This window comes from Cupressus sempervirens, chromosome 11 (genome assembly GCF_028749045.1).
Source record: "Cupressus sempervirens isolate cs-2001-9-10 chromosome 11, ASM2874904v1, whole genome shotgun sequence".
NCBI classification, from domain to species: domain Eukaryota; kingdom Viridiplantae; phylum Streptophyta; class Pinopsida; order Cupressales; family Cupressaceae; genus Cupressus; species Cupressus sempervirens.
The window spans coordinates 671,146,107-671,164,706 of NC_143128.1; the positions used below are offsets into that span (position 1 = coordinate 671,146,107).

An 18,600-nucleotide genomic window follows, 5' to 3' on the forward strand; every position below is an offset into this window, starting at 1 on the left:
CTCTTTGGGATCTCTAATTACACTCTTTGCAATACTCCTTGGTAGAGATCCCACCTCTAAACAAGTTTCTCTATCTTTGACATATGCATATGTTTAACCACTACAATATATATAGCATCTAGGAGATCTCTTATAAATCTCTCTCTAGGACTCCGATCCCGACATTCATTCTTGAATGCCCTCTAATCCTGTGAGTTCTCCCCATGAGAACTTGATATTCATTATACGAATATCCTCTATCTCTTGTAAGTGTTATTATTATGCTCCCATCCCTATTAGTCACGTAATCATAAGATAAATGAATTTAACTTCTACAGTTTGTGATTGTGTACCTCTTAATGTTAATTTGCCCTAAATCCTCCGTTTAATGTTTTGTCTCAGTATTTCACTGTTGTCTCTGTATTTGATTGCAAATCTCTGTAAATTTCTTTTGTACTGATTTATAGTTTACTTAGGAAAAGACTGTTGTAGAGTTATTGGTTTTGATAGGCAATTGCTATATTATATTTTCAGTATATTGTTTTTACTTCTGGTCCTCATGAGCGCTAGCTGCTATGTTATAGATGTCTGAGCATGTCTTGTATGCTGTTGATTCATCTATACTCCCTCAGGGACTGTTGTGTGATGCTGACTGGTTTCCACTGAGTAACTTCAACGTTACCTTATTCATTTATGCTCTTCTATTGGAGGTTATGGTGCAATGGCTCCAATTCACATCAAATTCTCTTCAATATTATGCTTATCGAGTCTTAACTATTGTACATATATTAAGTCTGTAATGACTGTGTGCTCCTTGATTGGTGACAGAATCTATGATTGCATGAATTATTATTTATGCCTCCTGTTAGGAGTTATTTTGTCTAGAAGTTCTGATGTGTTCTGTCTGTTCTGTCAGAGGAGATAGCATGATGGTTTGTCTGTAGCGTGGAGTCACCTCATGCAAATTTAATTTGAAGTTCCAACCTGATACTCTGTGATGGCTTGGTCTTGTTTGTGATGTAGATTAAACTTTGTCTTTGATTGATGCTTTAATAATGGTGATGGATTATTATTATTATACATGGAGACTTTTTGTATGCTTATTTGTGCGAATATTGTCCTCCTCTCTCTTCTTTTATTGTTAAATCCATAACTTTCAATCATGCTGGTCTGAGTACAGATCATACTGATCTGATCTTGCATTAAATAGGTCTAAAAGTTGTTGTATTATCCTCTTAGGATATCGATGCCTATAATGGAATATTGGTTTGAAAACTTACTAATCACCCTTGGTTAGTTTAGAACCTAAACTATTGTTTGCATGAAAAGTCGCCAACTTCAAGAAGATGATTCAAAGGAGGCTTTGAAAGGGGCATGTCCTTATGTCCTTTATAAGGACATGCCCCTTCATCTATATATTTAATAAGGGTCTGGTTGAAGTCTAAGGACACACAAGAAACAATAAAAGCCCGCTCCTTAGTCAATACTGCCCGAATACAACTTGCAGAAGTAAAAGACATTTCCAGATTTATATTTCTAGATTAATTCAAGACAGAACATTGAAGTTTATCTAGAGCAAATAAAGAAGGTATAATCTAAGTTTGATTCACCTAAGAATTTGTAGAAACTTTACATGGTATTAGAGCTCTGGTAGTCGAACCTAGGCTCTGCAAATTAAATAATCAGACTTGATATATATCTAGCATCATTCTCCTATCTTCAATGGCATACACAATCAGTCCGAGGATAGGTTTGATGGAAAAGAACACTTTGATGTCTACAAATTCAGAATCATGATGATTCTTGAAGAAAATGATGCAAAACAATTTGTTGATATAGCATCCAGACAACCTACTGCTGAACGTCATAAATCTATTTGGAGTAAAAGAAATAGGAAAACCATTCAGATCATATTGGATAGAGTGAAAAATGATATAGTACCTATGCTAACGAAACATCAAACAACATTTGCTATGATGAATGCATTACTAAATGCATATGAGGTTAACAATGCAACTAGAGTTCTTGCACTAAAAAGGCAACTAAATCACATACAAATAAAGAAGGGAGAATCGATGAATTCTTACTTCCTAAGGGTTGCCAGCCTAAGAGATGAACTTGCAAGTATAGGAACCATCATTAATGACACTTAACTAACACTGATGGCTATAGATGGATTACCAGACTCATGGGAAACATTTGCACAAGGAGTAAGTGCCAGAGATAATCTTCCTAACTTCTATAGACTTAGGGGAGATTGTCTTCAGGAAGAATCCAAAAAACTAAAGAAAGGAGGAAAATTGAAAACGGAAGATGAAAAACTTCATGTTCTTAAAACAAAATCCTATAAAGGAAAGAAGAAACATTTCAAGAAGAAAAGGGGTAATAAAAAGAATGACAATCCTAAGAAAGGTCTATCCAAAATAAAATGCTTCAGATGTGAAAAGTTTGGACACTACAGATCTAATTGCCCTGAAATTCTTAACAACAAGTGAATTGTACAAACATCACTAGGGAAGAAGATAACTACGATCCTAAGAATCGCGTATTGTATTCGACACAATCTAATGAAGTCTCAAGTAAAGCATGGGTGATTGATAGTGGATCTTTTCGTCATATTACAGGATACAAAGAAGCTCTAGACTGTATGTCAGAAAACATTAATGGCGAAGTCACCATCGATGATAATTCAACACATTCCATTAAAGGAATTGGAAATTGCACCTTGAAACTAAAGTCGGGTAGTTCTTTACTTCTCAAAGGAGTACTCTATGTACCAGGAATAAAAATGAATCTAATCTTTGTTACGACACTTGAAGATGATGGACATAATGTTGTATTCATAGACGGTAAAGTCATAACCTGGGCTAAAAACTCCTTAATTAAGAAAGCAAAATTGATTGGTTAGAGAAAACGGTATTTGTATGAATTAAATTCAGAACTTAGTCGACCTATTCAAGCCTTAATTCATGAGCTGCGGACATAAATGAAATATGACACAGAAGATTAGGACATCTAAATTTCAAAACTTTATCACCAATGGAGAAGATGGTTACTAATTTACCTAAACTGAATAAAGATCACTCAAGCATATGCAAAGGATGCGCGCTGGGTAAGAACACCAAAAGTCCATTTCATGATAGCACTAGAAAAATTAACAATGTTTTGGAATTAATCCACTCAGATTTATGGGGACCTATGTTTGTTCCTTCTCTTGGAGGATTTTGGTACTATATTCTGTTCATAGATGACTTCTCTAGGAAAACTTGGATTTACTTCTTAAAATGCAAAGAATCAGAAGAAATCCTAAAGAGATTTAAAGAAATTGAAACTTTAATTGAAAACTTATCAGGACATAAAATTGAAACTTTTAGAATTGATAATGGAGGGGAATACACCTCAGATTTGTTTAAAAGGTTTTGTAAAGAAACAAGAATTAAGAGGGAGTATACTGTTCCTTATAACCCATAACAAAATGGGGTAGCAGAAAGAAAGAATAGAACAATTATGAAAGTTGCTAGAGCTATGATATTTGATCAAAAATATAGAATATTATCTTTGGACAGAGGCCTCTTGTACGGCTGTTTATATTCAAAATAGAAGCCCTCCTACCTTAGAAATAAAACTCCTGAAGAAGTCTTTACTAAGGTTAAACCCAATATAAGTCATCTTAAGATTTTTGGGTGCCCTGTATATATCCATGTTCCAAAAAAAAAGAGAACTAAGTTAGAACCCTCAGAGAGGAAAGGTATTTTTGTAGGGTATAGTGAAACATCTAAAGCATATAAGATTTTCATACCTGGACAGAAAAATATTAAATTATTTGGGATGTAATTTTTGAAGAAGATTTAGCATTCAAAAGAGTTCTAAGTTCTGAAGAACCCTCTCCTTTACTTAGTGCTGAAAAAAATACTGAAACTGAGTCTCAGAGGGAGAACATTGAAGAAATTGAAGATGAAATTCAAAATCTTAATCTTGAAGAAACTCAAAATTTTAAGAAAAGACCACTTTGGGCCATTAAGACAGTAGAGGAAGCACAAGACTTCGCTGCACCATCCGGAACAATCAGAGAAAGCAAAAGACCCAAAAGATTTTCTAGTTATACAACAAACATGAATGATTTGTCTAAATCAGAACCAACCAATGTTTCAGATGCTATTAAACATACAACTTGGAAAGATGCTATGATAGAAGAATAACAATCTATTATGAAAAATGATGCTTGGGAAATTGTTCCAAGACCTGAAAGAAAATCTGTTGTTTCTTCCAAGTGGATATTTAAAATAAAGCATGTTGCTGACGATAGCATTAAAAAATATAAAGCCAGATTTGTAGCCAGGGGATTCTGTCAGAAAGAGGGGATTGATTATGAAGAAACCTTTGCTCTTGTTGCCAAATACACCTCTGTAAGAGTAGTCATGGAAACCTTTGCAACATCGAAGGGATGGAAAGTACATCAGATGGATGTAAAAACAACATTCCTAAATGGAAAGACTACAGAAGAAGTATATTTGGAGCAACCTGAAGGATTTGAAACTCATGATCCTAATGTTTTTGTTTGCAGGCTCAAGAAAGCTCTCTATGGGCTTAAATAGGCTCTAAGGGCTTGGTATGAAAGAATTGATGAGTATCTCACTGGCTTTGATTCTCTAAAAATGAAGCCGATCCATATCTATATTATAAAAAGAATTAAGATGATATGACAATTCTAATACTGTATGTTGATGATTTACTAATAATAGGTGATGATCATCTCATAGATCAATGCAAGAAAGATCTAATTAGAGAATTTGAGATGAAAGACTTGGGACTCCTTTATTACTTTCTAGGGCTGGAAGTACGACAAAATTCTGATAGCATTATACTTAATCAAGGGAAGTATACATTAGATATTTTGAAGAGATTTGGAATGTGGAATTGCAAGTCTATGTCTTCTCCAATGGAGACTAATCTACATAAACTTAAAGAAGCAGCAGCAAAATCACCTTCCATAAATTCTACTCTCTACAGACAGATGATTGGGTCCCTTATGTACTTGGTAAATACAAGACCTGATATTGGCTAGGCATTTAATGCTTTAAGTTAGTTAATGTGTGAGCCAAAGGAGATTCATCTAGTTGCAGTCAAATACATTATGAGATACTTACAAGGCACTCTTAACCTTGGGCTCAAATACGAGAAAGTTGACTTGGATTTATATGGATTCACTGACTCAGATTGGGGTGGAAGTGTTCAGGATAGAAAAAGTACTTCAGGATGCTGTTTCAGTTTAGGATCAGTAATGATATCTTGGATATGCAGAAAACAGTTTTCAGTAGCGCAAAGTTCCATAGAAGTCGAATACATTGCAACAACAATGACCTTTCGAGAAGTAGTTTGGCTTAGAAAGTTACTTGCGGGAATATTTGGTCAAGCCATGAATCCTATGATTATTCATTGTGATAGTCAAAGTTCCATCAAACTTTCAGTGAATCCAGTTTTCCATGACAGGTCCAAGCATATCGAAATTCCTTACCATTAGGTAAGAGATATGGTAGACAGGAATACTGTAAAATTAGAATACATTTGCATTGCAGATCAAATATTAGATATTCTCACCAAACCTCTCTCTAGAGTGAAGATAGATTACTTCAGGAAAAGACTTGGTATGGTTGAATTGTAATTCATTTGTATTCTTTTAAATTATTCATAAAATAATTTTATTCTTAGGCTATTGACTGTTATGGGCTCCACCATTTGTATTCATTATTTTAGAGGTGACGATCTCTGAGATAATGAACACTAGTATGAACAAGATTATGAGAGATGATGATCTCTTAGATAATGTGTTAAATAGTAGAGTTCTACTGTAAGATCTAGATGAGTTTAAGAGCACATTGTGAAGTGGACATTGCTATGTTCATAAATCACAATTTAGATAAATGAAGAATTTTATTATTCTCCGAAGTTTATCCTGTGTCTGGTAGATCTTAAACTTAGGATCATGTTGTGAAATAGGAATACCAGTACCTATGAGTCACAACTTGGATAAATGAAGAATTTAATTATTCTCCGGATTTATCTTGTATATTGTATTCTTTGCAATACTGTTATCACTAGTATTAGGGATATGTCATATCACAGGTTTAGTAATATGACATTGTATCATGTGTTCAATGATACCACATGCTAAAAAGATTTAGATAGATATAGAGTATCAATCCTTGCTTGCTCATCTTAATTGATGTTGCTAGATATGATATCTCTCAGTTTGATTATCAAGTTAAGAGGGAGTGTTAAATCCATAACTTTCAATCATGCTGGTCTGAGTACAGATCATACTGATCTGATCTTGCACTAAATAGGTCTAAAAGTTATTGTGTTATCCTCTTAGGATATTGGCGCCTATAATAGAATATTAGTTTGAAAACTTACTAATCACCCTTGGTTAGTTTAGAACCTAAACTATTGTTTGCATGAAAAGTCACGGACTTAAAGAAGATGATTCAAAGGAGACTTTGAAAGGGACATGTCCTTTGTAAGGATATGCCCCTTGATCTATATATTTAATAAGGGTGTGGTTGAAGTCTAAGGACACACAAGAAACAATAAAAGTCTGCTCCTTAGTCAATACTGCCCGAATACAACTTGCAGAAGTAAGAGACATTTCCACATTTATATTTCTAGATTAATTCAAGACAGAACATTGAAGTTTATCTAGAGCAAATAAAGAAGGTATAATCTAAGTTTGATTCACCTAAGAATTTGCAGAAACTTTATATTTGTGTCAATACCTTTTATTTGTTCATTTATATATAAAAAATATCTTCCTCATCCCTCATAATATAATTTATTGATTGCTATTATGGCCTTCACAAATTTCCTTCCGTTTGGCAGAGATGAAAGTCTAACTTGAATGATTATTGTTCGATGATTGCTTTCTACTTTGTTCACTACTTTCATTGTCTTTCCTCTTCCGTTCAATGGTTTTCTCCTTCCATTAGAGATGGTAATGTTCTTTTGTTTTCCTGTTCGGTTTGACACACACACACACACACACATCTCAGCGTGTGTTCGTCTATGTCTACTTGTATTCCTTGCCTCCCCTTCCCCTTCTATGTTTTTTTTCAGTTCCTTGTAATATAGAAATGATTACACCTCTTGAATTGTGACTCTTCCTAGCATAACAAATTAATTTATACAAGTAATATCTCATACCAATATTGATTAATTTTCTTATTTAATTGGTTCTTTAGTTACTATCTTTATCATTTGGGGCACACGTGTTTATGAATGCTTCTAATATATTTTGTGATGTCAACATAAATCATGTTCTATTGAACCGCTTAACCATATTGAAATGTTATTTGAATAGATCGACTCCTTGTATAGTCATCATTCTATTTTTGAATGGTGTGTGTCATTTAATTATTGTCTATAATATGATTATAGCTCTCAAATATTCATCTCCATATCTATTATATCCCTTGGTCTCGTTTCCAAATAAGGGATAATTGATTGGTCTATGGATATATCGCTTAGGATTTGCATATTGATTTTTAGTAATTATCCTCAATATGTGATGCTAATCTCATTATAATATATTTCTTATTATTATATATTTATTTATATATAATATTGATTTATTGCTTATGCAGTTATGAGATTTAAATAATAATTAGTTTCTTAAACAATTATATATGTGTTACATATATATGTTTATAATGACTATATCTCAATATAGGGTTATGACAATGTTCACTGTCACTACATACAACAGCTGGTTGAAGACGGGACAATTGACCTGCAGTATGTTCCTACCACGGATCAGATTGCAGACATTCTCACCAAGCCTCTTGGTTCTGATAAGTTTGTCAAATTCAGAGGACAGTTTGGTGTTGTGGATAGATTAACCATTAAAGGAGGGTATTATGATAATAGATATGCTTCTATTATTAGTTAATGGTTATCTATTTGTAATCTTTTGTAAATATTAGAATGTTTCTGATATTTAGTTGGTCTATAGATAACTGTTAGTTTTGTTTTAGCTAGAATAGAAAGTTTATATTCTTTACGATCGTTTCCTAAGGAAACATTGTTTTATTCTTTTGTATATATAGACCTCTCGGTCTTTGTTAATAACAAGCAAGTATTTTACCAATTACATCGTAATATATAGAAATTTGTATACCTCATTTTGTGCAACAAGTTTGGCAATATATTCACAATGAGGAAATTTGAAAAGTAAGCGTAGGGATTTTAGTCATATGTTAGATTCTTAATTGTGAATATTACACCTTTTACTGATTTCGAGCTGCACTAATATCAGGATGTGTTGAAGAGCTGCAGGCTGGAAGGTATTGTGTTAGATGGCATCAAGAGCAAGAAACATGTGAGTGCTATAGTTTTTACTTTTCTGCAATAAAAGAAGACACTAAACCTGGAGATCAATGTTCTTGAATGTTGTAAATATCAATCACTGTTTTCATTTTAATTAGTCATCCTTGACATATTACATTGCAAATTTTTAGTTTTGTTTTTCATGTGTTTTTTTTACCCCTTTTCTCATTGTGTTATGTTCTACAGATTGAGGGCCTCTTGCGAATTCTAAAACAAAATAGGGAAACACTCGAAGCTGTTGAACTATTTCATTGCAGAATCACAGCAGCTGATTTATCTGAAATTTGTGCTACTCTGAATGGTGAGGGGGACTCGATGAACAGGATTCATTTCTTCTCAATAACATCCTCACGGGTTCTGATAAACAATGGTCTCACCTATTTTCATGGTTTTCTTCAATTTTTGTCTGCTAGTGGGTATATTTCTATCTATTATCAGCTTGTTAGCTTAAGGCTTATTTTCTTTATTGCATAAATTTCATGAAAATAGATGCGAGTAAAGAAAGGCATTTTATGCAGAGGCTCTAAAGATTAGTGAATTGAAGTAGTCTGTGTCATATTTACATTAATATCAAGTTTTTACATCAAAACTGTATATATTTCATTTTTCCCCCAACCAGATGCATTTGAATCAACATATTTAGATGCATTAGGTTCAACAATGAGGTGCAGACAATTGACTGACAGTTTTCCATTGCAATATAATTTTACTGATGCAAGTGGATACTAGTTATTTCTCAATAATATACTTTTAAAATGGGATAGAAAATGTGTTCATCATTAGTAGGAAACAAAGTCTGAAAGAAAGCTCTTAGGTGCATATTGGGCAATAGTTATTTTTAAATGGAATTTACTCCATACTTTTTAGCAACGAATTACATCCAAAATGATATGTGAAACGTTTTCTAAATCCTTTTGGGAAAATATTTTTACTAAATTGTTCTTTTAGTTGCATCTTGATCTAATATTTTATCAGAAGCATCATAGGATGTTTTTATGATGTTTCTGTATTTCAGTAGAGGGAGAACAGGGATTCTCTACGTTGTAGTAGAAGATCCACAAGAAATAGCTAAGATTGTAGAATAGCAGAGATCTGAAATGATGAATGAACACATAATTTCAGGACACTGGATTAGTGGAGAAAGAAGATATAGCCAATTAGAGGGAACAACCTCCCAATACAATAATTATAATGCATAGAAACTTCCAACACTTGCAAGAATTGGCCAGCGCAGTTGAGAGACTTATCTCTCTCTCCAATATTCGATTGTTAAGCTATTCAGTCAACCATGAACCTGTCCCCTTTAAATCTTTCTTCGAATTTTTTTAAAGCTTGTGATAAGATTTGAGTAATCCTAGGTGGCCTCCTACCAGAGAAGCATGCATTTCCAATCAGAAGCATCCTTTAGTAGTGCATCCAATATGGGTAGAATTGGTCTACAGATCACAGTAATTCATGTATTGATCAAACTTGTTTGAAGCAATTTGGTAATATAACTACTTGATGATGGGTGGCTGGTAGGTTCTTATTACCTTTCAAGAAGTGCCAGTCCACCCCAATCAGGCTTGAATTTAAAAATTACCTGTAGAAAGGGCTGTGTCTTCCACTCAAAAGTGTATCAGCTTGAACATTCTCTTTTCGCTGTCTATAGATGATCTTAGAACTGGATTCTAACATTGTTGCGACTCAAATTTATGTTCAATAGAAAATATTTGAGGTCCTCACTCTGTTTCTTCACCTTGAAGTGTCGATCCATTAAATTAATGCTGTTGTTTGAGCATTAGTGAGTCTTTGGAGGGGTACTTAATGGGTTATCTTGTTTTCCTGGATCTCACTTCTATTGCGAAATAATTGGTAAAATACTTGCTTGATATTATAACAGAGATCGAGAGGTCAATATATACAAAAGAATAAAATGATGTTTCCTTATGAAACGATCATAAAGAATAGAAACATTCTATTCTAGCTAAAAGAAAGCTAAAGAAAGCTAATAGATAACTACAAACTAATTAATATTAGAAACATTCTAATATTTACAATAGATTACAAATAGATACTCATTAACTAATAATAGAAGCTTATCTATTATCGTAATACCCTCCCTTAATGGCTAATCTATCCACAACACCAAGTTGTCCTCTGAATTTAATAAACTTATCACGACCAAGAGGCTTGGTGAGAATGTCTGCAGTTTGATCTATGGTAGGAACATACTGCAAGTCTATTGTCTTGTTTTCAACCAGCTGTCGTATGTAATGACAATGAACATCCATATGTTTGGTTTGTTCATGGAAGACTGAATTCCGTGCTAATTTGATAACGCCTTCGTTATCAACAAACAAAGTGGTCGGTCCTATTGGTGATATCTTCATATCCCCAAGCATCTGACGAAGCCAAACAACTTCACAACCTGCCTTGATTGTCCCTCTGTATTCGGCCTCTGTAGAGGAGAGAGAAACTACCAGCTGCTTCTTATTGATCCATGTGACGACACCGGATCCCAAACTAAACTCATATCCAAAAGGTGACTTTTAATCGTTAACAAAGCCTGCCCAATCTGAATCTTTGAACCCGCAGAGTCTAGGATTAGAACTCCGAGAGTAAAGAAGTCCATAACTTGAAGTGCCCTTCACATAACAAAGCACACACATTGCTGCCATCCAATGATCAGCCTTAGGAACCGTCATAAAACGTGAGATGTAGCTGATTGTGAAGCTGATATTATTATGGAAGTAATAGGTAAAATACTATCTTGCTGAAGCAACAGGGTGCAGAGATCAGTGAACTTCAAATCAACACTAGAAGATGTGATGTTGAGAGTCTCGATAAAATGTTCATAGGATTTTGGTAAACTTCGAAGAGTGATAACTACAATATCCTCTTCCTCCATCTTGCAATCGATGGCAAGTGTTTGATCACGGATTTCTTGAGTCTGATTTAGGTGTGCTTGGAGCGAGGTGCCCTCATCCATGGCAATAGAAAACAAAGTGTTTTTCAGAAAGAAAGTTCTACTTTTGTCAAAAGTCTCATGAAGACCTTTGAGATGTGTCCAAATCTCGGCAGCTGTCTTGCTGAATGGAACCTGAGAAAGCTGATCATCAGCCACGAATAATTTGAAAAGCATCGCTGCCTCTCGATTATTTAGATTCCATGTATCTTGATAAGGATCAGGAGAAGTTGGACGCTTCGTAACACCCAGAACAAGTTGATCAGTGTTCTGATATTCAAAAATTGCGATGATCCGCTGCTTCCAAGTGCCTTAATTTTGACCATTGAATTTGGAGTTTTGCTCGATTAGAATGTTTGTCAAAGATGCCATGGCATGTTTTTCAATGAAAATTGTGAAAATCTGTGAAAGCATGTTCTTCGAGGCAAAAAAATAGAAGACCCAAAAAAATTGGAGTGACCTAGAAGAGAGCTCGAAAAACCTAGAAGGAATATGGTGTTGTGTTTTGGATCTGCTGGCTTGGAAATCGAGAACGAAAATCGAGGCACCCAAAAAACTTTGATGACAATCCTGTTGAGCTCTCGAAAACCCATAAAGAATCCGAAATTAATTTTTTTTTTTTTGAGCTCAAAAAACTAGAGTTTCGAGCAAAAAAACCAGGTCGGTGGCCTTGAGGTCAAGAACAACAGAAAAATGGTGTTTGCAGGCAAAAACGTCGGGTTTTGATGTTTAAAAATGTGTCGTGCAAGGACTGAGTTGCAAAATAGGGCACAATCGACACCAATGAAGGATTTAGCAGGCGCGCAATATTGGAGAATGATTGCAGGAAAAACGCCTGTAAAAATGACTCAAAAAATGAGCTTTTGCAAATGCCCAATGATCAGACCATGACTCTGTGTTTGAATTCCTATAAATCACACAGAGGCACTGGAAAATCACACACGAAATGATTGGAAACCGCGCTCGATAGAAATGTGGAAATAGGGCAGAAAATTGCGCCTCGTGAAATGCAAATGTGCAGAAGAAAACAACCCTAAACCCAGCTCGTGATTTACATTCAAATCTCTTCCGAATAAAAATCCCGTTTGAAGCAAAATATCACAAAGAAATAATTTTGAAAAATAGCTACTGATAATTTCCGAAAATAAATTATTTTTTTGGAAATTTTTTAAAAACCTTGCTCTAATACCATATTACGGAAGTAATTGGTAAAATACTTGCTTGTTATTAATAGAGATTGAAAGGTCATTATATACAAACGAATAAAACGATGTTTCCTTAGGAAATGATCGCAAAGCATAGAAACATTCCATTCTAATAGAGAAAGCTGAAAAATGAAAGCAAACTAAAGCTAACTAGATATTTTTAATAGATAACCATTAATTAATAATAGATGACTATCTATTATTGTAATAGATATTAGGCCTAGTAGCAGAGAGGTAGATGAGGCTGCCTACTAGTTTCCTGTATGTAGTATCATGAATTGGAGGAGAATCAGACTTGGTTGATAATTTGAGACTTTTCTCCATCAGTGTAGATGCAGGCTTGCAGTCCTACATATGGAATTTGTCTAACAAAGCCCTAACATATTTGGATTGAGAGATGAATAGACCAGAAGACTGTTGCCAAACCTCAACACCGAGGCAACAATGCATGAGCCCAAGGTCAGTCATATCGAAAGACTGGCATAAATTCTATTTGATTCCCTAAATCAAAGATACCAAACTGCTGGTGATGATCAAATCATCCACGTAAATAAATAGAAGGATGACGTTACTGTTAGTAGTCTTGATATACAAATTTGAGTCTGAAGAACTCCTCTGGAAGCCTTGATCATTGAGGTACTTATCAATTTTCATTTACCATGCTCGAGGGGCCTACTTCAAGCCATAGAGAGCTTTCACTAATCTGAGAACTAGATGTTCTTTACCAACAACCTTGAAACTAGGAGGTTGCGTTATGTAGACCTCATCGTGGAAATCACCATTAAGGAAAGCACTTTTGATGTCCATCTGATGAACGTTCTAGCCAAAGTGTGTTGCCATGGCTAGGACTAATTTGATTATGCTCATCTTTGCGCTAGGAGCAAAGATCTCCTCATAATCAATGACCTAGCGCTAAGAAAAGCCCTTTGCAACTAAACGAGCTTTGTACTTATCCAAAATACGATAAGATCTGTATTTGATTTTGTAAACCCATTTGTAGCCAATGGGTTTCTTCCCTAGTGGAAGATTAGAAAGGACTGAGGTGTTATTCTTCAATAGGCTTTGGTGTTCAGAGTTCATAGCCTGTTCCCACTCTGGAATTCCTTTAGCCTCGGAATATGTTTGAGGTTCAAATACACTGTGAATGTTGGCCATGAGAGCAAAGTTAATAGACTCTATGGTTTGCTTTTTTTTCGAGTAGTTCTCCCATCAATGAGTTCATCATCACAAAGATTAGCAACTGTCATAGCCCACCTCTTAGGCCAGAGAGGAGATACCCAACATTAGTATCAGGAGATGTCTATGATCAAATTCCTCATATGAAGAATCTGGAGCAAACTCAGGTGAAGCATCTACAAATTTGGGTGATCCTGCAGGAGAAGCTGGAGGTGTTTGTACAGGGACCACTAGTATAAATGGAGCCGTAGGAGCTATTGGAGCCCTCCCATCAAGAGGAGCTAATGGAAGTCTAACTCCTAAATTATGAGCCTTCATAGGCTGGTTTGTTGGATTAGGAACAAGAGAAACATGCATGAATGGTCCTCACTGCTCATCAAAGACTACATCATGATTGTATAGGAGATGAGATATCTTAATGTTGATCAAGTGGTAGGCTTTGTGAAGACTACTGTATCCAGCAAGCATGAGTTTTTGACTCTTGGCATCCAACTTGGTGTCTGACGCATCAGGGATCCAAATAAAAGCAAGAGAGCCAAAAACCTTCAACTGACTAATTTTGGGCTTGCGACCTGACCTGGCCTTTTCTGAAGTCTTACCTTTGATAGCCACTATGGGTGATCTTTTCAAAATATAAATTACGGCATTTACTCCTACACAAAATTTCTTCGGAACATGTCTGTGTTTGAGCATGGATCAAGCCATCTCGGTGATTGTTCAGTTTTGACGTTCAACTACACTGTTCATTTGTGGTGTGTGGGGAGTGGTTAACTGGTGTTTGGTACCATGAGTATCCAAGAAGCTAGAGAATGCATTAGAACAAAATCCCGCCCCATTGTTTGATCTAAGAATAATAATAGATTTCCCAGACTCTTTTTCAACTAAAGGTTTAAACTTCTGAAATACAGGAAATGGATCTAATTTCTTTTTAAGATAATGTACCCACATTTTCCTACTGAAATCATCAACGAACATTAGAAATACCTTGACCCAAGAACAGAAGGAGTGTCCATAGGGCCATAGATTTCGGCATGAACAAGTTGAAGTACCTGAGAAGCTCGCCATGAATCGCCACTGGTGAAAGGTGTGCAATGTTGCTTCCCATCTTGTCGTGCATCACAATCTTTAAGCACCTAAGTCTGAGTCTACGGCAAATCGAGGACAAGCTCTGCCCGAGTGAGGTGAGAGAGATAATACACATTTAAGTGCCCATATCGGTGATGCCAAAGTTTGCTAAGAGAATACTGCCGAGTGGCCATAGCTAAGTCCCGAGAATCACCAGAATCGGTAAATTGGAAAAGACCACGATCCTCAAGACCCACTGCAACAATAGACTGTGTCGCCCTATCAGTGATGGTACACTGATGTGAACTGAAGGTGTCATCCAACTGTGGAGAATGTCGCAACAATTGACTAACTGAGAGTAGATTAAGTCCCATCTGTAGAACGTAGTACACATCGAGGAAAACGAGATTCCTCCCAACAGACTGAATATGAATTATGCCTTTGCCGAGAACGGTGTACTCTTCTCTGTCACAAAAAATAACAAATTTTGAAGAAGGCTGGTAGTCAGTGAACCAGTCTTGGTGGTGGGTAAAATGACTAGAGGCACTCGAATCAATGTACTGGGCAAACAACTTTACATGATTTTTTGGTCTTTTAGCCATATAGGTGTAAAAGGTAGATTTCGTCTACTTGGTGTGCTTTGCATTGTTTGCTTTGGGCTGCTGTATGCGTGAATTTGTGGGCCTCTGAACCTTACACTTCAACATGGTCATTACTTGCGGAATCATCCTGGGATAAACATGGAGTCGTTTATCCAAGACACCCGATAGTGTGACCCGTTGCCTTCTATCTAGAAGGATTTTGCCTATGTGCTCTCAAAGTGAGATGCAGGCAACTAGACCTTTCTAGAATGAAGGGTTTAAATGCAGCTATATGATTATGCAAATTAATCTATATGTTATGCAAGCATTAATCTAAGAAGTAATAAAAGAAATTAAGCTACATGTATGCATTATTTAATCTAAATGACAATTTAAAGTGATAGCTATGTAAAAACCTAGAAAGTGAGTACTCAATTTGCCAGCAATTCAATAGCATAAAAATCCAACCTCTGTAATGTAATGAGGAATTATGAGTCTCTTAAATAGAATTCCTAGAATCCATCAACAGTTGAGATCAACTTAGATCGACGGTCAGAATTGAAGCCAAAATTCAGTCAACGTGGAAGATTCCCAATACATATGCAGTTAACTGACTCAGATCTTGAGTGCAAGAAATAGTTAACTCAGATTCACTTTAGTGTGAGAGTAAGTGAATTAAGTCATTTCTAATTCAAGAAGTAGTTAACTGAGCATTTCCATTTTGAACTGAGAAATAGAATTTGGGAAAGATATTCAATTCAGTAAAATGAGATATGACCTCATAAATGCCTTTTCTATTTAATTGAATAATTACATTCAATTAACTAAAATTAGCATAGTTATTAAATTAAATATTTTTAATTCCTTAGTACATTAGCCTTAGGAGATAATTTAATTAAAGTATGAATACTTTAAGTTAAATCAAATCTTCATCAATAGGTTTAATGTGACTAATATGAGTCAATACTTTAGGAATTAAATAGGTACTTTGATTAATGTAGATTTAGGGTTTTCTGCATTTGACACTTAAGCCAAGTAGCGAATATCAGACTAAGAATTGCCTAGTGAAATAGGACTTTAGAATTGATCAGAATAGACTAGAATTGGTGATCATGGCAATGCGCCAATTTTGGGGTATTACAGCTGCAAACTTGATTGTTTAGATTGGGTAGCTAAGCGGTTCCGTCATTCAACCTTCATGTGATCAAACTTGTGGCAATAGTTGCATTGAATGTTCTTCTACCTGGAGCCTTCTGAAGCTGGAGCAGAGGACTTCTATTGCGAAGACTGCTAAGACTTGCCTTTATATGCTAAGACTTGCCTTTATCCTTCTGAAAAGATTTAGCAAGAAAGGCTTTCTTTGTGGAGGTGGAGTTGGAACTACTACCGAATTATTGTTTACATTGATCTTGATGAAGCTGAAGTGTACAAAAATATGTGAACTTCAGATGAACAGCAGAAGACGTCATGTTGAGTCTCGATAAAATGCTTGTAGGACTTGGGTAAACTCCAAAGAGTGATAACCATAATGTCCTATTCCTCCATCTTGCGACCAGTGGCAAGCAACTAATCACGGATTTCCTGAATACTATTTAGGTGAGCTTGGAGTGATGTTCGGTCAGCCATGATAATAGAAAATAGAGTGTTCTTCAAAAAGAAAGCTCTGCTTTTGTCAGAAGTCTCATGAAGATTCTTGTGATGTGCCTATATCTCGACTGTTGTCTTGTCGGATGGAATCTGAGAGAGCTGATCATGAGCTACGGATTATTTGAGAAGCATCACCACCTCCCGATTATTTAGATACCATGTATCTTGATCAACAAGGGTAGTTAGACGCTGTGTAATACCCAAAACAATTTGATCATTATTCCGATATTAAAAAATTGCTATTATCCGCTGCTTCCAAGTACCATAATTCCGACCATTGAATTTTGAATTGCTCTCGAGCAAAATATTAGTCAAAGATGCCATATCACATTTTTCAATGAAGAAGTGTGAAAATATGTGAAGGAACGTACTTAGAAGAGAGCTCAAAAAACCCAAAAAGAACATGTTGTTGGTTTCTAAATGCATTGGATAAAAAATTGGGGCACACAAATCGAGGCACCCTGAAAAATTTGACAACACAGTTCGGCATTGCGACCCTTGTGAGGTAGTGTGTTTTGAGAGTCTTTTTGGACGACTTTTTATTTTTAGGAAGTCTCTTTTGAGGTGGTTTCTATTTTTAGCAGTCTAGTGGAGGCACTGGGGGTTAGTCTTCATTTGCAATGGACTAAACATATACATGGACTTCATATCATAACTTATTAATGAGGCATTTATATTAAGGGACTTTATCTTATTTCGTGTTATAATTTGAAAGTGTAAATGAGAAGCCTCTTAAGTGAGAAGTGTATTGGAGAAGCTGGATTGCACAATGGAATTATAAATATGACTTCATGAGAAGAATTCATCATCTCATTGTCTATGGCTTTTGATATTTTCTTGTGAGGGTTTGAAGTTGTGAATTCTCTTGAGGACTAATTCCTCCTAGTCTAAGAGTCATATTCCTATGTTCCTTTAGTTTTGTTTTCTCTCCTTTCGTGCTTTCAAGTGAAAAGTACAAGAAAATCTCAAATACACCCATCATACAAGGGAGCTGTCCCTCTCAAACGCAGAGGAACATTGTGGATTGATAGTGATCAGTTGTAGTCTCTCCAGCTGTTGGCGCAATTGTCACTATTCATGGGGCAAGTAGAGTCAAGTTCAGAGATAATTTAGCAGTGACAACTCTGTTAACCAACAGATTTTTGGCGACTCTACTGGGGAATCGAGCAAAAAGACATGTACACATTACTCCTCAGAAATTTTAAGGTACCTTCCCAGGAATGAAGGTTGGCGACTCTATTTGAAAGATTGAATATTGGTGACTCTATTTGAAACTGTGAATCATTGTTTGGTACAAAGGAAAAGTTGAGAGTGAGAGTGATAGCGATGATGAATACTTCGCATATCAAAAGAAGTAGACTCATGATGAACCTATACAGGTCGATTTCTTGAAAAGTTTTTATGGTGGTGCTCAACTTGATCCAACAAAGATCCATCCGTCCTTGTTCCAAACCTTGCAAAAGATCAATGTAGAGGATGGAAGAGACTATAAATTTTTCTCTCATACACAGGAATCTATGTCCGGAAGAAATTTTACATGTAACGATTAAGAAGAATTTATTCATAACCATGATTTATGGGAGTCCTAGTTGGAGAATTACAACCAAGAAAGTAGCCGAGT

At 35.5% G+C, this 18,600-nt stretch overlaps 1 protein-coding gene across 6 annotated transcripts in view; it reads left to right on the forward strand.

Annotated features, from left to right (window-relative positions):
* LOC149531516 (RNI-like superfamily protein) overlaps positions 1-18,600 on the forward strand; it is a 172,878-nt gene that overhangs the window by 92,354 nt on the left and 61,924 nt on the right. For all 6 annotated transcript variants that reach the window (XR_016359159.1, XR_016359158.1, XM_089811422.1 and 3 more), the window contains 2 exons: positions 8,288-8,350; positions 8,545-8,774. Coding sequence is in view for 4 of the 6 variants with exons in the window: in XM_089811422.1 (XP_089667548.1) it covers positions 8,288-8,350; positions 8,545-8,774 (293 nt within the window). In the remaining 2 variants the exon portion in view is untranslated. The remainder of the gene's footprint in view (positions 1-8,287; positions 8,351-8,544; positions 8,775-18,600) is intronic.